The sequence below is a fragment of the Chelon labrosus genome (genome assembly GCF_963514085.1).
Source record: "Chelon labrosus genome assembly, chromosome: 14".
Taxonomy (NCBI): Eukaryota; Metazoa; Chordata; class Actinopteri; order Mugiliformes; family Mugilidae; genus Chelon; species Chelon labrosus.
The window spans coordinates 12629667-12657492 of record NC_140347.1 but is presented as its reverse complement, the minus strand read 5'-3'; the positions used below and the strand labels follow the sequence as shown (position 1 = coordinate 12657492).

The 27826-nt window shown below is 42.1% G+C and overlaps 1 protein-coding gene across 2 annotated transcripts in view; it reads left to right on the top strand.

Moving 5' to 3' along the window:
* The window catches only part of usta (uronyl 2-sulfotransferase a), a 53804-nt gene extending 32813 nt beyond the window's left edge, over positions 1–20991 (top strand). For both annotated transcript variants that reach the window (XM_084560616.1, XM_084560615.1), the window contains 6 exons: positions 4437–4592; positions 9763–9842; positions 9930–10083; positions 18367–18464; positions 18557–18714; positions 19138–20991. In XM_084560616.1, the coding sequence (XP_084416742.1) occupies positions 4437–4592; positions 9763–9842; positions 9930–10083; positions 18367–18464; positions 18557–18714; positions 19138–19430 (939 nt within the window). In that variant the 3' untranslated portion in view covers positions 19431–20991. The remainder of the gene's footprint in view (positions 1–4436; positions 4593–9762; positions 9843–9929; positions 10084–18366; positions 18465–18556; positions 18715–19137) is intronic.
* The last annotated feature ends 6835 nt before the right edge of the window (positions 20992–27826 follow it).

Sequence of the window (27826 nt, the reverse complement as noted above, 5' to 3'; positions counted from 1 at the left end):
CCCTAACCCTAATCATCTCTGGAGGAGCTGCCTTGTTCTTGTGCCAATGAGGGATCTATGTGAAGAATAAACATGCTGGGTTTTTCTAAAGCTAAATCCCTTCACCTTCATCAGATAATGTATCCGCCTCTTCATAGTTGGACTTTTGTTGCTTTAGTTGTTCTTCTACAGTTTTCCTTGCAGATCTCCAATTCCATGTCGCCCCTGCACCCACAACCTCTGAAACAGAGCTTGTGGATCAATAACACTTTTGCAAATATATATATATATAACTGATATCAACCAAACACTTGTCTCTTAAGCCCCAGAAATAAGTGGAAGTCTGAAATCGAACTTGAAATTAGACGACAGCTGCCATGTACAGCCTCGGCAGCAGAAGCCTCGCAAACTTCTCCGACTACGCACAGCCTCCAGATGCACAGCCTGACACAGCCTGATTATACATTGGCTGCTAACTTTTCATGGCTCCGCATCGGGCCGTCATCTCATCTCTCACACAGACGATGCTAATGCCATGTCAGCGGCAAGCGGTACATCAGCCACATCTCTCATTATCTTTTTCTTTTTCGTTGGCGTCCTGCCGCAGTCGCGATTGATCGGCAATTTCAGCGGCGGCCTGCATCGCAGCGGGGGTACGCAGAAGGCGGGGGTTCTGGTAAACGCAGGGAAAGATTAGAAATCGAGTGGAGAGCTCGACGTAAATGAGTGCGTATGGAAAAACCACACAGCTCTCAGAATAGAGTTATGAGTTTGTATGTGCATGGAAGCATGACAAGAATGTCCTCTCTGAATTTTGGCACATGTGTAAAATGTGCATCGCTTTATAGTTTTCAACATTTCTCCCCTAATTCCCTTAATTGCAGTTTACAGGCACTGTGAGACTTTCTATGTGAAGCTGTACATCCACTAAAATTCTTAAGTCAGAAGATATACTTGTGGAAGAACTAAAATAAGTTTTACGTGACAGATTTTTGTCTGCACTTGAAGAAAAAAGGGGAAATTTATTTGGAGAGGCTTGAGTGGTGAGGCATTGTGATGACACTGTAATATTCCCCTTGTGTAATGAAACTGAAGGACAATAAGGATTGCGTTAAAGTGCAAAGTAATGTCCACAAAAGTGTGACGTTATCAGTTCATCAAAGTGTTTCAGCATCCGTTTGTTGCAAATTAAATTTAATGGGACTGAGGACGTCTAATCTGTTTCCCAATTTCTCTCGGCTACTGAAAATCAATTTATCTTAATTCACATAAGCGTACTGGGATGGAAACTCGGCTGTCACAGCTGCTTAGAGCAGTGAGGCACCCCTACTCCCTCTCAGGGTAGGAGTGGATATGAATGGATCTCTCATTAGTAACAGGAAATGCTGAGAATCTCCACTCTGCCCTGACCGAACCCCTTGGCATGCTGTGTGGGATGAGCAGTTTGAACAGTAGAGAGCAACGAACCCGGATGAGGGCTTACTAAAAAACCAGAGGGGCCGTATTGTCCAAGAAGACTGCAGGTTATCAGTGCGGGGTTTCCAGGAACTGCTGCAGGAAGATGGATATGGGCTGCGGTAGCTTTGATACGTGGTAAACCAAGAGACATGTCCTCAGAGTCGCTGTTAGATGATTGAAGGTTTCACGGTGGAGATGAGTGATCAGGCGTTGAGAACAGCACGCTAAGTTATGATGGTTTGGTGTGTGGTAGGGAGATCATGAGAGGGAGGGAAGGTACATCTCCTCAAAAGCCGATAATGCCTTAACTGCGCCAGAGATCCAAGTTTTTTCTGCAGCAGTCTGGCTCGTGAGTGATTGGGTGACAAACTGCAAGAGTTAAGTCAGTCAAGAGTCAGTTTGAGGCTCGCTATCAGTGACTGTCACTGTTGTAGACATTTGTCTTCAAGGATAGCGTCCAATTAGCATCAATCCGTTTTCCATGGAGTACTGCTGGCCTGACCAATGTGGGTGATTTCAATATGGCTGCTAATCCACCAGATAATTCTCAGACGCCCATATTGAAGCAGTTTTGAAGAAGAATGAGTTCTGGGAGGGCTCACAATAACATGCTTTCGTCATATGTTACCTGTTTTGTTTCCAGTTCCCATGGCAGCCACGTTGGCCAGAGATCTAGAAATGCCAAGCGAATGCATTGGGAACGTCTTAATACACTAACTTTACATTCAAAGTTACAGATCGGATAAATAGCAACCATCTACTGGTGGTATTGCTACCTGGCTCGAACAGCAACTACCAATTGTTCAGTGCAATGTGCCTGCTATTAATTTACTGGCAAACCTTAGCCATTGTTGCAGCAACTGATTGAGCAATTGAACCCTCCATGAGAGATTCTGCAAGATCCACCACTGGTCTGATTATAAGCATCAAACACAGGACCCTTCTACCTAGTACTTTCGTACAGCATGGATCCACTATTGACAGAATCCCTTACTGGCAGACACTGCGGACATTTCTCACAGCATGGATCAGAAACCTGAGCTCTACAGAGAGGGAACAACAATAGCGCAAACCGAAAGTTTGACCTTTCAGTGCTGTTAATGCCGGCGGGAGATTTGGACTTTTGTTGCCATCTCTGGTTTTATTCCCGTGTTATTAATCAGCAGGCTGTTAGAAGTCTGCCATGGTCATTTGTCATGATAGCAGCGGGGAGCTGTGTCCTGCAAAACACTGCACGTATTTCATCCGCCTCATTATTGGCATGAGCTGAAGAGTCTGTAGCTGCTTGGCAAACGCGTAGGAATTCTGGCCTGCTGTCCAAGAGAGCCATCTCCTATCTGCCTGAACTCTCAAAAGTTAGTGAGAGATTTGTACACAAGTCGAAGCATGTCTGTCAAAACCTTGTGTAAACTCGTATAACATGTTGTGAAATGTTTTTCTTGCATACCCTCCTTTATCTGGAGCAAATGAACCCAAAGTCTCTAATGAACTCCAGGAACGAGCTCTGATTCTGGGGCAAAAAACAACAAAGAGGAAGTGGCGGTGATACAGTGATGACCCGTCATCTGACTGATGGCTTTCTCGTGAATTTTGCTTCCTCCCTCCCTCCCTGACCGTTGCAGTATCCATCCTGTTGTTACTTTTTCTGTCTTTCCACTGGGTCCTGGCAAACATTCAGAGGGGCCCTCACTGTTTTTACTAAGTCTGTGCTTGGGTGGGACTGCCACTTTCGGCTGGAGACCGGACAAAATCAGCCTGTGTGTGTGCGTGTGTGTGGCCATGCTGAGCTCTGAGGTGTGGAAATAACTGTCCTTAAGGACCGGAGCTGAAGAGCTGATATTAATTAAGGATGGGTAATCATTTCTTGTCAGGTTGGAGTTAGCAGCGTCGTATATTTATGAACCGGTGGCAGTCAGAGTGAGTGAGTATAACTTGCTTCTGTCTTTCGAAAATCCAGGAAAAGCCTCTGGGAAAAAAGCACATCATGATTCCAGACAAGGAATTCCAGCAAGAATTTATTGCCGAGGCATTTTTTTCTTTATCTGATTTACAGGAAGGCTTCACTTGAAATCACGAGGGAAGAGCTTTTTAATGACAACAACAGAACTCTTTTGTGGTAGCTCATTACCAATTTCAGATGTCTTTCAAAACAGCTTCTTGACCTTTCTCCCATTCTTTCCTTATTTCCTCTAACCGCCCCCCGTTTTCTGTCACTCGCTGCTCAATTTGCTTGGATAGTTCTCATTCTTAAGGGGCCACTTGTGTAAACCTCCAGGGATAATTGCCAAATTAGTGCATTCTTGCTGCCCTTGTGCTAAAATGAGTCTCATGTTCAATATGCATCTCAACATCCTCCTTGCAAGTCTGAAACCCACATCCAATTATTTCAGTTTTTTGAACGCCGGCTGAGCTTCTCTTTTAATTGGTGAGTCATGAGGTGCGTACGAGCGATTGCTTCAGTTTGTGTCTGTGTGTGCAGAAAAAAAACCCACTAAAACGTTGCATCAGTATCGCTTTCCAGAGACAGCAGCTGAATCTGTGACTCACTGAGTTCAGTGGAGGAATGAGCAAATGAGGGCAATGGATGAAACCGTGCACGCTCAGCCTTTGTGTGTTCTGTAGCTGAAAGGGTCAATTGAGTCCGGCCCCCGCCAGAGTAGATGTGAGGAACAGAGGTCGAAGGTCAGAGAAGAAGGCACGGAGAGGGAATCCACACAGAATTTAATACAGTTCTTCAGTTTTGTCCTCGTTTGCTCCTCTTTGTGAAAGTTTTTCTCCTCACTTTTCCACAGACAACTTTTTCCCTTACTAATTTTTTTTATGCAAGGACCTGTCTAAACAGTACTCAAGAACACTTGCTATAAACAAACCTCCTGGGAAAGCAACATGCTCGTTAACAACCTTGAAAGTAACACTCATCACGTCAAAAATACGCGAATGCGGTTGTGTCGGTGTTTTATTTCTCTCTTCATCTTGTGTGTGTGTGTGTGTGTTCGTAGGAGCTCCCGTTCCCCAGCCAGGTGGTTTACAACCGCGTGGGGAAGTGCGGCAGCCGGACGGTGGTCATCCTGCTGAGGCTGCTGGCTGAGAAACACCAGTTCAACCTGGTCTCGTCCGACATCCACAATAAAACACGCCTCACCAAACATGAACAGGTAAGATGGTGAATGGTCTGTATTCACAGTATGTAGTGCTCTTCTACCTTAGTGGTGCTTAGAGTGCTTTACAATGGTGCTCAACTGCCATCAGGAGTAATGTCCCGCTCAGTGTGTTGCCCAAGAATGTTTTGGCTTGTGGAGGGGCCTGGGATTGGACCCGCTATACCACCTGAGCCACAGCCACCCAAAAAAAGACCAGACTTTGTCCATTGTGTAATGGATCAATATAGTGTTAGTTGCAAAAATAGACATTAGACAGTGGAATAAATGAATTCTTTTTGAGCAGGCTATCCTTAACGTGACCCGGGACGCACTGTGTGTGTTCCAAAGGAATGCCGTCAAATGCGGCCACCTCCAAATATGGTCTGAGAATGGTTCTCTCGTCCCTACCTGTACTTTAAGCTGCCCACTTGCAATCGGTTTACCTAGGACGGATGTTAATGTTAATAATAATGAGCTGAAAGATCAAAAATCTCCTTTTATTATTTCTTGGAATACCTCTTGACACAAGTGCTGGTTTACAGAGGAAAAACTGCATATTTATAACAGAAACTGCACCTGAGAAGTACTTGTGTATATGTTGGCGCCATTAAGTTAAACCACCAATTTCCAAAGAAATGACTGTTGGCTGACTGTTGAAATCTCCTGAAAGCAGCAGAAGAAAATAGATTTCCCTAAATATGATTTAGTGATTTCCAGTAACACTTACTAAAGCAGTATTTGAATTATCTTGAACTGGCACATCATGCACCAGTCATATTCACTTTCACTTTTCAATCAAAGATTTTTTCCAGTAAGGCGATGTCTCCTTCTGCCATGGGGGTAAAAAAGCCACTTAATCATGTATTTGTGTGGGAGCATTACAGCGATGACTCACGTCCCAACACGAAGCTACCGACAGCTTCCTGCAAGGAATAAGTCACTGCTTAACCACGTGTGGATGGTCAGCAGATGCTAAATGTGTATACCCATTACTGACCGATTTGATGTAAATGTTAAGCCAATATTGAAACAGTTACTTGTTTACCCATTCATCAAACCCTGAACTGCTGGCTGCACGCACAGTGGCAGAACACCGCTGGTCTCATTAATTCAAAGGACATAAAACATCTCTGTGAATGGTCCAAGCAATGCCGCTCAGAAAGAGTGTGTGCATTGAATTCCAGTGTCTGTGCAAGCAGCGGTGGGGACTCTGTGTGTCTGCAAAATGTGTCTCCGTCTTTGTGCGTATTTATTTGCGCGCGTTCTTCCGCGCGTGTTGACTTATGCAGATCCAGACGCGCGTTGCCTAAGTTTAGAGATGCTGGTCTCATCAGTTGTGGCTCTAGACGGTTTTCCTGCTGGCTCTCCCACTAGCCCGTTAATGGGTTTGTTCAGGGGCGATGTCTTGTGCGTGGGCTGCCAAAGAAACGAAGGTGCCTCATGCATCCCTGAAACCTTTCACACCTTTTGCAGCCTTGGGGCTTTCAGTATAGTGACTCATCTGTCCCTTTTAGTAAAGGGGGAACTATTTCAGTGGGAGCAAGGGATTTAAGACATTTCCTGGAAAAAAAAATAAAACTCCACAAACAGAAAGACAGCTTACTTACTGTGTATGTGTATGTGCATTATTGTGGGATCTAGTTTTCTCCCTCCTACCAGAAACCACCAAACAGATGCACTGCAGTCCCGGCCGTTGTGTATCTGCAACACAGATCTGCAAACATCAGGCGGCGTCTTGGCCGAGCAGAGACTGTAAATAGTTGTTCTGAACAGCGACACTCAATGTGGCTGTTTATCTTTGATCACTTACAGAGAACTGGGTGATGGAAGAATTTGGGGAAGAGGTAGCTGCTAAAGCCAGCAATCTTTTCAATCTTTGAACTCAGAGCTGCAGTCAAAGCTTCCTGTGGTTTTGGCTTCTCCTCTGTTTCCCCTGATGAGTCCTGCGAGGACACCACCGGGGCTCATGGAGGAGGAGGAAGAGGAGGAAAGGGTGGCTGGTGGGGTGAGATGGGGGGACACAGGTATGCCTGGAATCTCAGACTGTCCACCGCTTTCTCTCCCTGGTAAATGAGAAGGGAGTGGGGTCTGGCCAGACGGACCAAGGGGGTGGGTCAGAAAACACAAACAGACACACAAACCCACCTACACACCAAATGTGCCAAATGTGTTCAGCATCTGCACATTGGAGCCGGCGTGGGGGAGGGGACATAATGGGAACACTTGAAATCTTTTATTTTTTTTTTACGCTTCTGTGAAGTTTCTCAGTCACCCACGTCATATTAAATGATCAATTGGTTACGAGAGAAAGGCAGCGTGTCGTTGCGTGTCGAAATGCAGCGCGCGTCACGGCGCTTATAGCAGCTTTAAATCTTCACGGAAGAAGAGATCCACAGAAAGTGGAAGCGGAGCGAGTGGAAATGTACTGAGTTTATAGAAAAGAGGGAGGGTGCGAAGCCCAAATCTGACTGGAGCCTCAGATTAGCTGCCATGTGTACATAAACAAGTATACATATTGCCGTTGCTATCCAAATATGGTTGCCATGACACAACAGGTGACTATACATAGCTTATAAGAGCAGAACATTCAAGCGTTGCCTTCTGGCCGAGAGGTTTTTATATAAAGATTGATTGAAACTGCATAGACGGGGCAGAATGTGACCTTTATACCAGAGCATGGTGTGGAGGAAAGTGGCTCCAGGTGAGCATTAAGAAAGAGTTTATGGTACTTATTAGTAATAATCTTTCATAACACTTCAGGGTTGGGGTTAGGCCTTAGGGTTAGGCCTTAGGGTTAGGGTTAGGCGTTAGGGTTAGGGTTAGGGTTAGGCCTAGGTCTTAGGGTTAGGGTTATTTCATCACTTTCTTTGTGTTTTCCTCGCGAGTCATTCGAAGTAGGGGGGAAAAAAATGATGGACAAAAGAAGAAGCCACTACATCCTGTTATGTGTCACGTCTGTGGGTTTGTACAAAGAACACCTGCGTTTTTCAACCTCGCACAGATTAATTCAATCAGTCCCTCTTGCCCTTACGCTTGCCGCTACCTGTCCTCCTCTTAAATAATCAGACTCGTTCTCCCTTGATGCTTGTAGTTTCTGTTCCAGAGGAATGCTCCATTGATAATGTTTTGGCTCATTGTCTGGGCAAATCCAGCTGCTCTCTTCAATCTCACACAGAAGACTAAAATGGAAAGAGAAACTCTGTCAAGGAATCACTTGCGGTAACAAGTTCTCACTCAGTCCGCCTACCGTGCACGTTGTCTCATTTTCGAGGCATACCTTTCTCGTCATCCTTTGTGTTAAAGGTTGTGAAGAGTTTAGGTGTGCCAGGTTTGTCTTCAGTTTGCATAGAATTCAGTTTACTGAAAGGTGAACGCAATTCTTCCTCAGTGACCGTATGGTTGCGACACTGATCTACTGACAGACACCTCTCCTGATAGTCACACTGTGTGTTCTCCCAGTGGACAAAAATGATAGAGATGAACAAATACTCATCAAAAAGAAGCTCTTTCAGCTACTTTTTTCTTTTCTTTCAGAAAAATGAGATGCCTGGCTTGTTCAAACAAGACATACAAGAGTGAACTATTGAGATTAGGATTGTTTTGACAAAGTTTTCTTGCTGTTTTCTTAGTCATTCCGTGGGCGACTAAACCGACATCTCTCAAAGCTCCTAATGCTACTGGATTTGCAGCACTTCAGAAGAGCAATTTAGTATTTGTCCCACTGGGACATGTTGGTCTTGGTACGTGGGGCTTTAAAAGGCATCACAAGATGATGATTTCATATCAGAGCTCCTTCTGTGGGGTGTCGTTTTACACTGAACATCATATGGAGAGGTATGCCCTGTTTTCAGCTGTTTCACATTTGTTGTTTTCCACTATATCTTCCCTTAAAGAAGGGATAGATTTACTTTTTTGAAATAGGGTCCTGGATACTTATGCACGTAGACGATGCTCGGCACGCCCACATTTTGGCCAGGAGTTCCGGCACTTAAGCCAAGCAGCGGACTACTTACTGGGTATGCAGCAAAAGCTATTTTGGCCACCCTAAAAAGATCAATATCACTTTAAGTGTACACTAGATTTAGAACAGGGACAAAGCGCACACACACACGCCCATCTTTCAATTTCTATTAACGTTACCTCCAGCTGCAGAGAGGGGGTTATGTCGAAGGCTGCATTGCTGACGCCTTGCTCGTCGACAAGGGGCCTGCGACACGGAACGTATGACGTTGAGGAATGGGATGAAAGCTATTGGAAACAATGTCTCATGGATTTACTGACAAGGACTCTGTGCAGGAGAAAAAGTCCTTATGAATTAGTAAGAAAGAAAGTCAAATGTAATAGAAGTCACACTCACTACAGAGGATACCAAGACGTAGTGAAATGAATCATATCTTTGTTGAACTCGGACTACTTTTTAAGCACTTCAGTGTTCCTAAGAGCTGTGGACACTTTGTCTGACTAAGAGTATTCAGTTACACGGTCTTCAGACTAAGAGCGCATGCTTTGGTTCTGCACCGTATTGGGCATTACCGCTGTGATATCGCTCTGCGTTTATTTTGGCTACTGTCAGCCTCTCTCTCCGTGAGGACCTGGAAGACCTTGCGGGAAGTTTTTTTTTTTTTTTCGGCAGAGGATGACGAATAACAGCTTTAGAAATGTTGGCTCTCCGGAAATAACATGGTGGAAACTATCTCTATTGAGATGAATACCGTGAGATGAACAAAAAAGGGACATTGCATTGTTACGTAGCGATGAGGTTAGTCTGCATTTCAAGATTCTTCAAGTCAAATCAAAGCTTTTCCGCTAGATACATAAATTCACTCCCTAAGTGCACATGGTCCATGGTCATGATTTCAGTTAAAATATTCTAACATGCGGGATGGGAGTCCTTGGTTAATGCTGTTTTTCTGTGTTTACATTAATATGAACCTCCCATTAGAACCAGACACACAAAACTGACATCAAAGAAGTACCGGCAACAATGGCCGAACTTTGTCAGTTGCCCTTGAACACACAAGACCTACGTATACAATGGCAGAGCTTTCATATATTGTAAGAATAGTTTAATGCTAGCCACAGGTGCTTAAGATTTGACCTCCACTCGTTTCAGTCGATTGCCCTTTTTGTGGCAGATACCGCCTTTTATACTCGATAATCAACTGTGCGTGTTTATCTTACTCAGGTGGATCTAATGAAGAACATCAGCAACATCCCTCAGCCGTTCCTCTACACGCGACATGTTCACTTCCTCAACTTCACCAGGTAAAGTGCAGCAGCAACAACACACGATGATGGTGCTCAATGTGCAGCTCTGTTCAGGCCTCAACTTCCGTTCTTTTAATTTGTCAGGTTCAGGATAGAGCAGCCCGTCTACATCAACATAATCCGGGACCCTATCAACCGGTTCCTCTCCAACTATTTCTTCCGTCGCTTTGGTGACTGGAGGGGGGAGCAGAACCACCTCATCCGAACTCCAGGGATGAAAGATGACGAAAGATACCTGGTGAGACTTTATTTATTTTCCAGCAGGAGCAGTTGTTTGCAGATGTATTGCACGAGATGTATGTATTCTGGGTCAAGCACCAGTCATGACCTTCACATTTCTTCCTTTCATCTAAACAGGTATATCATTATTCTCTATAATACGCCGTCAGATTTAAAGCAATTGTGCCGAAGCGTTACATATATATAACCAAGTGTTAGATTCAAACGTTTGTTAAACAAGTTTACACAGTGTTGATTAATATACTAAGCACCAATTAAATCTCTCTGCATTTTGCAGTAGAGCAGAGTTTTAAGTTAATTGAAGAAAGGACACAGAAGGAGTAGCTACTGTAGTAGTAGTTACAGATGTAACTCGGGTTCTATGAATTCAGCGTTTCTGGGGCTCGGGAGAAGTAAAAAAGAATCTGGGAAGCATCCAAGAAAAGTTTTGGTTGCTCCAGACCAGCAGTTCAGAGGGAGGGTCTTCGTATCGGAGGTCATACACACAGTGTTTATTACTCTCGCTGCCAGAAGGGGGAGACAAAAGCTCCACACTGTAGCTTTAAAAGGTAGAGGAACGTTAACGAGCAAAACTGATTAAAAAGTATAAAATTTGACTTATCTCTTTTAAAGTGATTACTGAATTCTTGAATTGATCTTGAAATAAAAATAAAAAAAATCTTAACAGTGAAGCCTGACTTGGACACTCAGTATGATAAACTTGTAACCAGATGTAGTTACAAATGTCAGCCAAGTGCCTCAACAAAAGCATCTGGTTACCCTGCTGTTGCAGCCCCAACAGTTCCCGCAACTTCATGTCAATATTATTTAATAAGTCAAACGAATACTGTATCATTTAACCTTCGTCTCCTCTATCTGCCTGTCATGTCCGCCCCGGTGTCCATTTATTCTTAAAATTAAGCTGGCAAAATCAACGCCACAGATATTCATGGTTTATGAAATACTAATGTGTTTTCAATTTTTGACATGTTGCACAGTTATTTTATGATTGAGTCCTCAGCTTGCTCACTGACAGTGCTTTAAATCCATATTATTCTGGCTAGGGCCCAGCTGATTTCACAAAACCAGATGTTCGCTTGAGACATGAGCTAAAATGTTGTACGCTAATGTCTTATTCTGGTATGGCCTTCATGTTGAATTTAATTACAGAGGCATGCACACAGTGTTTTGTTGGTGTTCTACACAGAAACAGCAATGATCCTGGGTGTTCTACTATGTTACAACATAAATACCCTGTACAATCCTCCGTAAAAGATCTTCACAGGAAAGTAATCCTACTGACATTAATTTGTTAGCCCGCTGATTATTTTCTTTTCTTTGTGATCTCTGTCTGTTCTTATCTTGTTACAAACTTTAACTTCCTGGATCCGAAAATATAAACAATAAATTAAAACCACTCTCTCTCTCTCTCTCTCTTTGAAGATGTTCCACATGTGGTGTTGCTAGAGGGAGGATGGCAAATTGTAAGGCAATGTCAGCCTGATGTTAACCCAATGTTTAAATCTGATTATGATTCCAATTAGAGACCCGCTTTCCCACATCAGAGGCTCAGTATCCTACAGCTGGCTGGCAGAGTTGTTTATCCCCGGAGCGCTATACTGAAGGCAATGCATCTAATATCTTACAGTGCATAACGTTTGGAGACGTTTTTTTTTTTTAATATTCAAGTTGTCAGTTTTGATCTCTTTTTGCATTTTATGCTGAGGAGGAGCTGCTTAAACGCAGTTGGGTTGATAACATGTAATAAAGTTAGCAGTAAAGCGGTGGAAAATTGTCCGTATCTAGTTCATTCCCAGTTATTCCTCCCACAGTCCTTCACGCTGTTAGAGACGTGGAGAGAGCTGAGAAGGCCGTGAATGTCATTCTGGCTTGAGTCTGACTGGGCGTAATTAAGTATTGCACTGCTTTCCCTGGAGTTTTGGACCATGTGAGTTGAGTTATTAAAGTATGCAGACCACGGGGGCCCCTTGCTACAGCTAAAGGGGAGGTGGAGGCTGTGTTGCCATAGACTGGCTTACCTGTGTCTGAGTGTGTGCTTTCACACTGCTATATTTATGGGGACCAAATGTCCTACGCCTTATTGAAAATAGGAGAGTTGCAATATGTGTGACGTTTCGCCTTGAGTTATTTGAGTTTATTGTAAGGTTTTATTATTGTAAGCTACTGTCCAAAACCTTGGACTCTGGAAATATCTGAGATTCTGATACATACCAAACAGCAGAGATATTATGCTACTGTACAAGAATAAAAGTGTAAGATGGTGCTCTGTTAGAAAAGAAACTTCTTCAGTCCTTGCTCCGTTGTGCTTTCTCCTCTTATCATGTTACGTTACTGCTATTGGTAATTTCTTTCTAATCGGACCACGGACCCTAGTATAAAAGGGTTGTGACTGGGCTTGATAGCAAAGTCTAGCAGCTCACAAAACCAGTTTGCTGTAATGTGGTAAATCATATCTTTAAATGGTGCCTGCAAGAACAAGCCACATTAGCATCTCTGCATACAGCCGCTGAAAACTGGCTGCAAAGCAAAACGTGCTCAATGTACCAGAAAAAACCATTACATGCAAAAAAAAAAAAGGATTCAAGGATTCATATATTGGATCATAGACAGAATATATCACGTGTAAAAGCTGCACGTTTCTTGGTTTTACATGTTAAAAAAAGAAGGTTTTTATGTTTTAGAGGAGTGAGATTAACATCAACAGGACCTGACCTTAAAGGGGAATTACCATTTTTTACCACCTGGACCTTATTTCTGGCATAAAAACTCCGGACTCAGCGGGGAATAGCACGAGTTTCGTGGCAGATAATGCGTTATTTAGAGGCTGCGTTTCGGTGCCCCATTCACTCCCACTATATGGATATACGCGGCGCTCCGCTGGATCAAAATATCTGACTGGTGGTTGACCTTGATTGGTTTCAAATTGGTTAAAGATTTCACTTGTAAGTTATTCAGTTCTTGAGCAGGCAAAATCCAGGCTGATGGGTTTAAAGTTCAACAGCTGGCCTACTCAACACAACGTTCAATCCAACGTGATTTAAAAACAAAATAACAAAACAGACGAGGAGGAGGCGCGGCAGCAACTTGCCAACGGCCCCTCATATCCTCACATTTTATTAAACGGGGCTAAAAGAGCATTATACTGTGTGAATTTTAACACTTACAGCTAGTTATTTTATTTCAGTTCTTTTATTTATTTATAGTTTGCTTCCTGTTTAGCCTGGCACCAGTTTTAGGCGGTTGGAGAAACACTTCTGGCCAAAAACTTGACAGTTGCTTGTTATTTCATCGTTCGGTGCATTTGAGAGTAGAGTTACCTCACGATCAGAAGCAGAACAATGATGAAAACCTGTAATAATAGAATCTAGAGGTAATGTGGAGGAGAGATCGCTAACATTAGCAGTTTTGCTAATGTTAGCAGTTTTGCTAATGTTAGCTGACACTGGAAAAATGACTAGTCTTTACACTGGTTCCACACTTTACCCACACTTGTCGACTATATGCTTTTCACGTTTTTGAAGAATAACAATTAGGAGTTTAAACGCTAACTGCAGGTTTTTTAAAAAAAAATGTTCATTCATTCATTCATCTTCTGTACCCGCTTGTTCCTGTAAAGGGTCACGGGGGTTTTAAAAAATGTTTTTCTATGGAAAACAACAGTGACATAGCAACTTGGGACTTGACCAAAGGTAGGAGTCCCTCAATCTGGTTGGTGGTCAGCAGACTAATTAGAGGGCCTACATAGGGTCAACTGGACAACCACAGGAGGCGTTCCAGGGGTTTAACTAAACACAAAGTTTACCTGTCCTGGGGCAAGTGGGTTAACGGTAAAAGTTAAGGATTAATCTTTAAAGCCAAGTGGCTGGTTGAGAGAGTCGAGCCTTCATCTTCCGTGGTAGAAGCAGCTGCCCACAAATATATGAGTGGAGACACATCAGCAACCCTTCAAAAAAAAAAAAAAAATGGAGCGACAGATCAGATTCTCTGCAAACATTTTATGTTTTAGGATGTGTTTTGATTCGATGTTGATAAAAAAATCATCAAGACTCAAGTGGCTTTTGAGGTTGACGTGTTTGAAAAGATGATTGCCCCCTTAAGTATAGCATTTCAAAGTGTCTATCCACATGAGCTCCCTGCCGTGTCAACAATCTGAGTTCAGTCTGGTCATAGATTTATCCCCTGCCTGGCGGTGTGCATTAGCACTGCCTTGCCCTGTGCGTGGCTGTACGTGAGAGGTGTCAATGAAAGAACACTGTCAGGCCGCTAACCGGGGCCGAGGGAAACTGATGCACGTGCTGCCGAGACATTCCTGTGGCTGGCTTGGATTTTCCGTCGGTCCCCACACCCCTTTTTACATACACTATACAAAGGCATGCACTGGTCACTTGAACACGTGGTGTGTGCACGCTGAAGCACACACATGGTTCTAAGTACATGCATACAACTGTCACCGACTGTAGGACGCATATTATGTTTATTGGAATTTAAGTGTTTTTTTTAAATGCCAATTAAAAAAGATCTTAATTTTTTTAATATATCGTCTTGTATTGAGTTAAGTGTGTATATAACTGGTAACTGTATATGGCATTACACATAACAGTGGTTGATCAACAACCGCATTGCCACAAAATATGTATGTGTCAGTGTTCGTAGATACGTGAAAGTACACGCAAACATGTGGAAAGCGTCCTCGAAAAGGCTTCAGTGTCCGCCTTGAGCTGTTCAAAAATACTGGTTAGATCAGATGAGATTCCCACGGTTATAGAACACCATTTGCTGTCAGTTGCTGTGACTTTTGCAATGACACACACACACGCACACACACACTCTTTAATAAGTACACAGATAATAAGGAGAGGCTTTACTGGTATCGTTCATGCCTTGGCACGCCTGGACTCTGAGAACACTACGGTCGGTGTATCGCTCTGAGACTGTTTGCCTAAAGGTACAACGGACACGGGCGGTTCACTGGTCACGATGCTCAGGTGTTATTTAATCAAGTGTATGTTTTTATTAAAGGGGAACTACTGTTTTTTACAACCTGGACCTTATTTCTGGCATAAAATACAGTTGTTTACTCACCCCTATAACTTTTGTGTCATTTGAACTCGTTTAGGAAATAATTAGATCAACATATATCCACATAGTGGGAGTGACTGGGGCACCGAAACGCAGCCTCCAAGTAACACATTATCTGCCACGAAACTCGTTCATTACGCCAATATTTTGTTATAATACACTAGTGCTATTCCCCGTTGAGTCCGCAGTTACCTGTTATCATCATCCGGGGTCTGTACAGACCTCGGATGATGTCTTCTGACCTGGACGATGTCATCTCTGAGCAGTGCGCGCACCCGCAAGGGTCGGCTTGTTTACCTGTAATTTGCAAATGACACAAAAGTTATATGGGTGAGTAAACGACCATATTTTATGCTAGAAATAAGGTCCAGGTTGTAAAAAAACAGTAGTTCCCCTTTAAGGCACAGAAAAGTATCTGGATGTCATTTGAATGTAGGGTTTTCTGTAAGAGTTTTTAGCAACGTATCAAATGACAGTAAGGTGGAAACGAGGAAATCGTCACTTGACTCTGCAGTTTACCTGACGTTAGTTCAGTCGCTTCCATCATAAACTTCCTGCCTGGTGCCAGATAATGGACTGACAAAGCGTGTTCATTTAGCTTCTCCTCAGGAGATGGTGGAGACCAAAAACAGAGCAAAAAGAATATTTTCCTTGGACTCAATGCTAACGTAACTGTGTCTGTAACTGGTGGATGTGTAAACAGGCCCGCTAACCCGTTCACCAGACGATCTTAAAATGTGAAAGTATGTCAGTCTGTTTGCTCCTTGTTTCCGCTGCCCACAGGTTGGTAAAAACAAAGCAAAATAAATCACCCACGCTTGATGGTGAAAGCTGAAGCAAACCGTCCCATGGGAAAGGTTTACCTCATCAATTACTCCTGGTTTAATTCACGTCTAATTCCCATTCAGTGAATCAGGGGACCATTCTAGAGATTAGGGTCTATTTTGCTACAGTTACTGTGGCTGCTCAGTTGGCCTAATCCACAGTGAGAATAGAAACAATAAGAGAGCTCCAGTGTGCACACAGGAGCTCTCCTTGAAATACTAATGGGCTTTTCTGAAGAGAGTGCATATTGTCTCCGTCTGTGTGCGTGCGCACTCAATTGTGCGTAGTTGTATATAAATGAGTTGTGGCTCGATTCCCAGGAGTCCCCTAAATGTTGAGGGTCTTGTGTTGAGGCAAAGCGGAGGAGGGGTTCCTTGGCGGCGGGACACGCGTGTCAGGGAAAGCCGTCACATGTGTCACTTCACGTCCGCCTTTCTCTGTTTCACCGTATCTGACTCTCACTTCTTTTTCACTGTTTCTGATTTGGTCCGGAAATAGTTCACATGGGAACTTTGGACAAACAGTGCAACTTGAGTTTCTTTTAAATAATCCCCGCATGAGATTTATAGTCTCTCACACAGAACAAAAACTATTTTTCTTTTTTTTATTTTAACTTCATCTGTTTGGGGTAATGATTTTCTCATAATTGATAACAGTGCATACAATGGCAATGGAATTCTTTGAATAATGACAAACATGACAAACAACAAACCGAAGGGCGAACGTTTCAGAAGTCCGGACGTGACCCCGCGCACCAGCAACGGAACAATAACGAACTCTTCTCTGAAGGTTCCTCTGTGGTTTTGTTGTGGTTTCTTTGAAGAGCTTTCCAGTGGTTTGCTTCGCTGATCACCAATAAGTCCTGTCCTCAGTGCATGGTGCACGGCTGAGGGCAGTTAGTCATAAAGTTCAAACGAATCCTGCAGTCGCTTTGTGAGTCAGAATGGTGCAGCAGCAGTTTTCAGCTGTGAGAATAATTGGCCATGTGAATAATTTATGTCATCCTGGTTTATGTATATAGGCTTTTTATGCATAGCTGTGCAGGTAAATACAGGAGAGAAATCCCCGGTGTCGAGATATGTAAATATATCCATGATATAAGATTTTGATTTTCAGTGTATTTACCTCATTTGTGATTCTGTCTTTGTCCTTAATCTAATTTTGCTTTTGTTGTTCCCGTCTACGACATGTTCTGCATTCATGTCTCTCCTGACAGATGGATCTGTTTCTTGCTTTGTTTTCCCTGTTAATGAGTTTTGGGGAAGTTCTTCCTTATTTAGAGATAGAAGGTACAGATTGTAGAGCCTTTTTGAGCTGACCTGACTGCCCCATCAGTTTAGCTGGAAAAAATAGATTTAACACATTTTTCATTTTAAGTATAGTTTAATGACAAACATGTGTTATGCCTCCATGTTTGCCCCCTTGCCAGAATCTGTTTCTAAAGCTCGACCTCCTGCTCCTCTGTTCTCACCCCTCACGCCTCGCCCTCGCCTGCAAGCTTCCGTCCTCTGGGAAGGTCTGGGCCCTCCTCTGGTTCCATCTGACTCGACTTAATCTCTGTGATGGACCATGTTGGCCTCGGCGTTGGCTTTGACAAATTGCTCCGCTTAAATCAGTCGTTACGAACTTATCGGGGCGTGAATCTAAAGGGCAAGCTTTGACGCAATCATTACGCCTCCAGTTGGCTCCAACTTTCAGATCCCCTTCTTTTTTAATGCGACCGGAGAGTCGACACTTTTCGCCTCACGCATGTAGCCTGGTGCCATTATGTGTGTGTGTGTGTGTGAACGCTTGTGCCTGTGTTTGTATGTGAGCCGTGCTTTGCAGAGTGTTTTGTTGCTCGGGACTTGTTGCCATCCGTGAGGCTTACGTCACCTGACATGGATTTGACCGCAGCTTTTAGTAGCTGGCCAGCCTTATTCCTGCATGACTGTTTTTAATCATTCCTTATTTTTTTCCCCTTTGCCTTTCATCATTTAATGTCTCCCACATCCACACTAGGGATGTTTTAAAGTTCACAACGCCGATCTATAACTTGTGACATCTTTATTATGAAACCCTTAAATGCAAAGTTTTTTTTTTTGCATGTTTAACATGAATTTATACACAGATACATTTATTATTTGGTATCTGAGGTGAGGAGTTGAGGTGAAGGGGCATAGCTTATCTTTATGCACAGGAAGTTGTTTGGAAAAACACTTTGGCTCCTCAGAAGATGGCTATCAATCAGTGCAAGTTTACAGCAGTGCAAGTCGAGAGCTCCCTCTAGTGGTAGAAATAAATCATGATAGTTCTGTTTGAGGTCTTTTCTTCTGCAGGTGGATTGAAAAGCCGTAAAGAAACGTCCCATTAAAATGATGTGTTTGTCTGCTTTCAGGACATCAATGTGTGCATTCTAGAGAATTACCCGGAGTGCTCGAACCCTAGAGTCTTCTACATCATCCCCTACTTCTGTGGACAGCACCCTCAATGCAGGTAGGCTTTGCCAAGCTGCATGACAAAACATTTTCTGTTTTCCTTCCTGTTTTTCTTACTCTTATACTTTTTTTTCTTTCTTTCTCCCACAGAGAGCCGGGGGTTTGGGCTTTGGAGAGGGCCAAGCAGAACGTGCTGGAGAACTACCTCCTTGTGGGTATCCTGGAGGAGCTGGAGGATGTTCTGCTGATGCTGGAGAGGCTCTTACCTCATTACTTTACAGGAGTACTCAACATCTATAAGAGTCCTGGTGCGTGCATGTTCCAAAATTGTTTTTTTTTTTAATGTTGGCACATCACATTTAGTTGAAGTTTGTTTAAACAAGACAACAAAGACTCGACAGCCCAGCGGCTGTGAGGACCTATTTGATCTCTTCATCGTGAAAACCTGCTGCAGGTTTATTATTTATAGTCTTCACTCAGCATTATCAGCTGATCAGAATATCATCATTGATATTGGATAAAAGCCTGATGATTGGCACTTTTCTGGTAGAAATGGAGGAAAAGATAAAGGATCATCCATTGGACATCAAATAGTTCTTGAGATGTTTCAGTCTGGATGAAAGTGATGGACTAACATCGAAGTTCAGCTTCTGCATGTGCTTGAAAAGGGTTTAATTTCTAGTTTGGAGCTGACCTCTTGGTCTTCGTTATTTTATATCTTCTCCCTGCAGACTACAGGAAAATGGGGAACATGACCGGCACCGTGCGCAAACACACCCCCACTCTGGAGGCCCTGCAGGTCCTGTACCACCGCATGCGCTACGAGTACGAGTTCTACAACTTCATCCGCGACCAGTTCCACCTCATGAAGAAAAAAATCGGCCTCAAGTCTGCCTCCCACCCGCCCGCCTATTCGCCCGCTTTCCTGCGAGAGCTGGCCCTCCGGACCCCGGAGCCTCTGGATGAAGACGAGGAGCTGGACACGGACTTGGAGGATGCCAACAGCTGGCTGATCCATCCCTAAGGGCTGTTTGACGAACAGTGGATGTAGCCAAAAAAAATGTTTGGCTAGAATTGGCTGAAGATAGCTGGAAGCAGTCTGAAGGCAATGGGGGACGTTCCCCGTCTTTCAGCATTCCCAAGACGAGTGAGGTGTGTTTCGGGGTGTGCGGATCCTGACGCTTGTGTTTTTCGGCGGGTTTTTCTGCAAATTACTCCTATTATGACAGGCTCAGCACTGAGGACTATAGGGTTGAGAAACTGGAAGGAAAAAAAATGCTATTTAAAAATTCACAAGGACAATGGGAAACACTATGAAGCTCAGTAACTCAAGTTGTGTTTTAATTTGAGCTTGTTTTAGGGTTCATGTAAAAAAATAAAAAATAAAAAAAAAATATTGCTGCGATCTCCAGGAGAGATTAGTGCAAGATGTGGACAGCTAAATATGTTGGGAAATATACTAAACATTGGTTGCTGAGGTGTTTGCTGTTGGAGAAGACATCGCCCAAGAGAGAGAGGTTCATACTTTACGGGAGGGTTAACGTCCTAAACGCTGGATTGGGACATGATATTCATGAATTGAGAAGTGCCATATGCCTTGTATGTACATTAGTCGTCCAAGACTTTCGTAAGTGCCAAACCTCATTATGAGTTGCATTAACTGTGTGACAGGAACTTCTGTTAGTTGTGACCTAGTCAAGTCAGTCGTTATAGTATTGGTTTATAACATTTAGTTTAATCTGTAAAGTATTATTAGGTATAAATGAGGGTTAAACTGTAAGCACTCAATTATGAATTCAAAGAATTCCAACTGTGTGTGCATGAATGATTGAGTTTGACCGAAACCAGCAGTTTCTTTAATCGTAGATTTATCATTTATCATTGATATCGGTGGAAAATACAGGTCGGGCTAAGAGTCAAACACTAAAAGCAATTGTGAATCTTAATTTCTAATCCAAAGTTTAAAAGATTGAGCTAGCCAAATGCCAGTGTTTTTGCAATAGAGTACAAAACTGTATGAATACACTGCACTTTCTGTGAAGTGAGATCTCCTGAGCTGCAGCAAAACAAGGGATTTGTTCACAACCAGTTATGTCCTGTTTAAGGGGTTTCGCAGTTGAAAAATACAAAAAAAAAGACTTCGGCAGCATGTAAAGTTTTACCAATCCCACATTTACTGTTATTTTGAATTTTCCATCAGTATATGTTTTTCATCCCTTATGTTAAAAAAAACATCCAGAGAAAAGTAACCATAAGCTAATATGTGTTTCGTCATCAGCATATTTCATTCCACCTGTCCTAATCTCTACTGTCAATACCTTTTTCACTGTCACCATGTCTTGTCCAGCTTTTGCCAGTTTAATTTATTATTTTGTATTCATTTGCATTCCAGATAAAATTCTCAGGAAGGAAAAACAATAACTTGATCATTTGTATCTTTGGTTTCCGCTGCCGATGAGACTATTCGTGGTATTTTTAAGGGCGTCGAGAATGAGTTTTTATCAGCAGCTGAAAACTGGTGAACAATAACTTGTGCAGTCCATCATTTTTACAGTCCTCAAAATAAACGTCCTCTAACTATTGCAGCTAATGTCTCTGCTTTAATTGATGGTAAATGGCTGGCACGCACTAATGTTTCACACACTGTAGAAGACGCTGCCCTGCCAGCAGGAGCTACTTGGGAGTAAGTATCATGCTCATGGACACTGAGGAATGTGGATGGGTAAGGGAATAAATAAACGCTGGTTACTGTGGGTTGGCGGTGCGATGAGTGGACAACCATGGGAGATGGTGAAATAGTCACAAAATGCAATCTAAGTGTTTTGTCTGTCTGTCTGCACACTATATTTGAAAGGGTGTATTTGGACTCAAACATTTACATTTTCCTAAACCTAATTACATGTTTCTGTTGCCTAAACCTAACCAAGTCTTTGGTTAGGTTTACCTAACCTTAAGTCGTAAACCTAACCAAGTCTTTTTGTTGCATAAACCTAACCAAGTCTTTTTGTTGCCTAATCCTGACCAAGAGTTATTTTTTTGTTTTTGTTTTTTTGTTTTTGTTGGTTATACATAACCAAGAGTTTTTCTTGCCTGAAGCAAGCCAAGTGTTTCGGTTGCCTAAACCTAACCACGTCTTTTTGTTTCCTAAACCTGATTAAGGGGTTTTGTTGCCTAACCCTTCATTCATCTTGTGTAACCGCTTGTCCTGTGATGGGTCACGAGGGGGCTGCCCAATGACAGCTGGGATAGGCTCCAGGGTACACCATGGATAGGTTGCCAGGAGCAGGGCTAACACAGAGAGACAGACAACCATTCACAATCACATGCACACCTAAGGCCAGTTTTCACCAATCCCCAATTAACCATGTCTTTGGACGGTGGGAGAAAGTTGGAGTAACCCTAACCAAGTGTTTTGTTGCCTAAAACTAACCAAGTCTTTTTGGTTCTTAAACCTAGTGTTTTGGTTGCCTAAAGCTAACAGTTTTTTGTTGGTTATACCTAACCAAGTGTTTTTCTTGCCTAACCCTAATCCACTGTTATTCGTGCCTTAAACTAACCAAGTGTTTCGCTTACCTAAATCTAACCGAGTGTTTCGGTTACCTAAAAGTAAAATTTTTCCGTTTTTCTTGCCTAACCCTAACCAACTCTTTTTGGTTCTTGAACCTAGTGTTTTTGTTGCCTAACCCTAACCAAGTGTTTTGGTTGCCTAAACCTTACCAAGTGTTTTGGTTGCCTAAAAATAACCAACTATTTTTTTTTCTCGTTATACCTAACCAAGATTGTTTTCTTGCCCAACCCTAGCGCAGTGTTATTCTTGCCTTAAACTAACCAAATGTTTTGGTTGCCTAAATCTAACCATGTCTTTTTGTTTCCTAAACATGATCAAGGGGTTGTTTAACCCTCATACCTGATGTGGACAAAAGTGTCCTTTTCAGATTTTATTTTTTTGATTACTCAGTGTTGGTTATGCTTGCTGCTATGATATTTGGTAAAGGTGTGTATTTTTGAACAAATTTTGATATTTCAAAAACAAATCCCATAATACTCTATTTTTACACTGTGTAACCTAAATAGTTACGTTGTTACCACTAAGGGACAAAAGTGTCCTCTTTTAAAATGCCATAAAAATGGCATATGTTAATATTTTTTTCTGCTTTTTTTTTTACATAAAACTTTTCATCTACTTCAGTCCTAATCATAAATACCAAATGTTTGATTATTTTCAATATTTTAACCCTTTATATGCCAGTGTTTGTGATGGCATCACAATGCATTACATACAATGCATTTCAATTAGGAGTGCAGTGTCCAACAACTTCGATCGCTCTAGAAGTAAAACATAAATACATAAATATTTAAAAATGTGGAACAGAAAAGAACATCAATGGCATCAGGAATGTTGTGTGTGTTTGTGCGTGTGTGTACATGTGTGTGAGTTCAGTTCACCCTCATACACAGGAACTGCAGCAAAAGGATGTGTGAACTTTGCAAATGTATTTTCCACAGTTGCTGTGATTTGGAGCTCCCAAGTTTCTTATGATATAAAAGTGATGTTATTGGTCATGAGGAGAAAGGGATCCTTGCATTGATTGTGTGTGTGCATGTGTGTGCATGTTCAAGATTCAAAGAGTTTATTTTCATGTGCACAGTGTAGAAACATGTTTCCCTGTACAATGAAATTCTTCTTTTGCCGTCCACCCAAATGCCTACGAATATAAAAAAAAATCTTACAATTAGAATATAAAAAGATACATATAATACAAAAATATAAGATAACTAGTGCAAATATCGTATCGAGTGAAGGTAGGAGGGAGCAGGAGATCACCAGGCGGATCGGAGCAGTATCTGCAGTGATGTGGATACTTAACCGGTCGGTCGTGGTGAAGAGAGAGCTAAGCTGAAAGGTGAAGCTCTCAATTTACCGGTTGATCTACGTTCCAACTATGGTCATGAACTTTGGGTAATGACCGAAAGAACAAGATCGCAAATACAAGCGGCCGAAATGAGTTTCCTTCGCAGGGTGGTCGGGCTCAGCCTTAGAGATTGGGTAAGGAGCTCGGACATACGGGAGGAGCTCAGAGTAGAACCGATGCTCCTCCACGTCGAGAGGAGTCAGTTGAGGTGGCTAGGTCATCTGGTAAGGATGCCTCCTGGACGTCTCCCGGGAGAGGTGTTTCGGGCATGTCCCACCGGAAGGAGACCTCGGGTCGGACCCAGGACACGATGGAGGGATTACATCTCTCATCTGGCCTGGGAACGCCTGGGGGTTCGTCCGGAGGAGCTGGCTGAAGAGGCTGGGGAGAGGGCTGTCTGGGCTTCCCTGCTGAAGCTGCTGCCCCCGCTACCCGTACCCGGATAAGCGCGAGAAGATGAAGACGAAGTGCAAATATCGATATGCAAATGAAATGAAAACAATGTACTGAAAAAATGTAAACAGAAGCTGGAAAGTGAACATAGCATGATTTTAGTCTGTGATTGTAGACTCCTGTTGTCAAGAAGGTGTAGCGGGGGTTGGGAGTACGGACCCAGATGCAGGACATGAGGAGGCAGGAGTTGGCAAAAAAAGGTTTTTAATTAACAAAGAACAAAACCAATAGCGCTGCCGAGGATGCAGGATTTCCAAAAAACAAAAACACTATCTAAACTATGACGTGGCATGAAAATACTATGGCATGGTCTTGGCATGAAACACTTGCAAACAAGCAGTATGACGCGACAGAGACAAAGGGGAAGGCAGGGCTATATATACACATGAGGAACCGGGGTGACGAGACACAGGTAAATCAAGAGACAAGACAAGGTGAATTCAATGATCTAATCAAAGGGACAAAAAAGGCATGAAGCAAGACAAACAGGAAATCGAGAACTGAGCAAAATAAAACAGGAAACCGAACAGAAAAAACTAAACACTAAACATGACTGAAAACATAACGGAAACCATGACAGAAACTAAACCATGACGAACTAAGACATGACGAAAGACATGACAGAAAACCAAGAACGGAAGACATGACGGAAAACCAAGAACGGGAGACATGACAGAAAACATGACAAAACCATGACACCTGTCAGCTCTTGAGGACTCTGATGGCAGTGGGGAAGAAGAACAGTCTCGAGGTCCTATATTTCACACTCCTGTACCTCCTTCCTGAAGGTAGGAGTGTGAACAGTCTGTGTTGGGGGCAGGTGGGGTCCTTAGTTATGGAGGCAGCTCTCCTGTGGACTCTATGCTTGTAGATATTCTGCAGAGAGGGCAGTAGAGTCCTGGAGATCCTTTCTGCAGGCGTTTGGGGTCCCGGCCATAGTGCTGCCGTACCACACGATGATGCAGTGTGTGTCTAATTGAGGCGTTTGATCTATAACATTTATCCTTTTACTTCAAAGATACACAGGTGCAGGTGCAAAGTACTAAACGGTAGGTTCATTGGATTTCAATGGGAGTTGTTTGTACACAGCACAAAAAAACAATACTAATACTACTAATAATAATCCATCAAAATCAATCTTGCTTCCATTTATTGACATATCCAAGGCTCTAATAATCCCCCCAAGAAAAATCCACTTTGCATTTAGATTATTGAAAATATTTCATTTTTTGTGTGTTTTTTTACGATAAATTTTGGATGCCATCACAAACACTGGCATATAAAGAGTTAAAATATTGAAAATAATCAAACATTTGGTATTTATGATTAGGACTGAAGTAGATGAAAAGATTTATGTAAAAAAAAGCAGAAAAAAATATTAACATATGCCATTTTTATGGCATTTTAAAAGAGGACACTTTTGTCCCTTAGTGGTAACAACGTAACTATTTTTGTAAATCTGACACTACAAAAAAACTAAAAATCCATCAAAATCAATCTTGCTACTGTTCATTGACATATCCAAGGCTCTAATAATCCCCCCAAGAAAAATCCACTTTGCATTCAGATTATTGAAAATATTTCATTTTTTGTGTGTTTTTTTACGATAAATTTTGGATGCCATCACAAACACTGGCATATAAAGGGTTAAAATATTGAAAATAATCAAACATTTGGTATTTATGATTAGGACTGAAGTAGATGAAAAGATTTATGTAAAAAAAAGCAGAAAAAAATATTAACATATGCCATTTTTATGGCATTTTAAAAGAGGACACTTTTGTCCCTTAGTGGTAACAACGTAACTATTTTAAAATCAGGTATGAGGGTTAAGGCAAGAATAACACTGGATTAGGGTTAGGAAACAAAAACATTAGGTTCAAGAACCAAAAAGAAAAACAGAAAACTGTTTTTGTTTAGGCAACCAAAACCCTTGGTTAGGGTTAGGCAACAAAACCCCTTGATCATGTTTAGGAAACAAAAAGACATGGTTAGTTTAAGGCAAGAATAACACTGCGCTAGGGTTGGGCAAGAAAACAATCTTGGTTAGGTATAACGAAAAAAAAATAGTTTTAGGCAACAAAAACACTTGGATAAGTTTAGGCCATCGAAACACTAGGTTTAGGAGACAAAAGGACTTGATTATTTTTAGGCAACCAAAACACTTGGTTAGGTTTAGGCAACCAAAACACTTGGTTAGGGTTAGGCAACAAAAACACTAGGTTCAAGAACCAAAAAGAGTTGGTTAGGGTTAGGCAAGAAAAACAGAAAAATGTTATTTTTAGGCAACCGAAACACTTGGTTAGTTTAAGGCAAGAATAACACTGCGCTAGGGTTGGGCAAGAAAACAATCTTGGTTAGGTATAATGGAAAAAAAAAATAGTTTTAGGCAAAAAAAACACTTGGATAAGTTTAGGCCATCGAAACACTAGGTTTAGGAGACAAAAGGACTTGGTTATTTTTAGGCAACCAAAACACTTGGTTAGGTTAGGCAACCAAAACACTTGGTTAGGGTTAGGCAACAAAAACACTAGGTTCAAGAACCAAAAAGAGTTGGTTAGGGTTAGGCAAGAAAAACGGAAACATTTTATTTTTAGGCAACCGAAACACTTGGTTAGTTTAAGGCAAGAATAACACTGCACTAGGGTTGGGCAAGAAAATAATCTTGGTTAGGTATAACGAAAAAAAAATAGTTTTAGGCAACAAAAACACTTGGATAAGTTTAGGCCATCGAACCACTAGGTTTAGGAGACAAAAGGACTTGGTTATTTTTAGGCAACCAAAACACTTGGTTAGGGTTAGGCAACAAAAACACTAGGTTCAAGAACCAAAAAGAGGTGGTTAGGGTTAGGCAAGAAAAACGGAAAAATTTTATTTTTAGGCAACCGAAACACTTGGTTAGTTTAAGGCTTAAACTAACCAAGTCTTTTTGTTTCCTAAAGCTAGTGTTTTTGTTGCATAACCCTAACCAAGTGGTTCAGTTGCTTAAACCTAACCAAGTGTTTTTGTTCCCCACAACTAACCAAGTCTTTTTTGTTGCCTAAACCTAGTGTTTTGGTTGACTAAACTTAACCAAGTGTTTTTGTTGTCTAAAAATAAAAACATTTTGTCGGTCATACCTAATCAAGTGTTTTGGATGCCTAAAACTAACCATGGCTTTTTGTTGCCTAAATCTAACCAAAAGTGAGAGAAAAGAGCTCCAACATGGACATGTATCAGCTGATTTCGTATATACTGACACGAGACAATGGGACAACACTTTCTGTGAGCCACAGCATAACTTCGTATCCCACCCAGAGAGCCGCATACTTCCAAAAAGTATTTGCATTATCTGTATGATAATGCAACAAAACAATATTTTAATACGGACAACACAACTTCCAGTTTGTATCATAAATTTAAAGAAATTTTAGCATCTTTTGTCATTCCTTTACATAAGTATCAGTCAACCATCTTTTTTCGGTTTGCTCTTCAACTAATTCTTGGCATTGCAGGAACCCAATTCCCTTTAAAATGCTTATATTTTAAGCTGAATATTTGGTTTTGTTGGGATATGGTTAGGTTTAGGTTATGATAAAAGGTTGTGAGAAGGAAAGTCATGGTTAGAGTATGTCTCCGGAAAATGAATAAAAGTCAACGTATTCACTGTGTCTTCATTAGAGCTACAATTTGCTTCTGCCCCTTAACCAAGTTCATGTCTGGACTATAATTCTGACCTTTCTGATTTTCCTTAACCACTGAACCACCACTATGTAACTGATCCCTTGCTTTCCTTTTACTTAATTCTAACCCTAACCTTAGCCCTGAACCTCAAATAGTCCCCTGAAGGAGTGACTTGCTTTCCAAGTATAGCCTAATTTTGGTCCTCCCAAAAATAGAACTACAGAAGTACATGCACACACACCGAAGGGGAATTCCTGACACAGTCTTCACTGCAGTGTCCAGTAATAGCCACTCTATATTTCTTTTTTTGGTGGGGGTTGGGGGTGTGGCGGGGGGGCGTGTCGGTAACGTGACAGAGCTGAAATTTCACTTTGTGTGGGGCGGTGGAGAG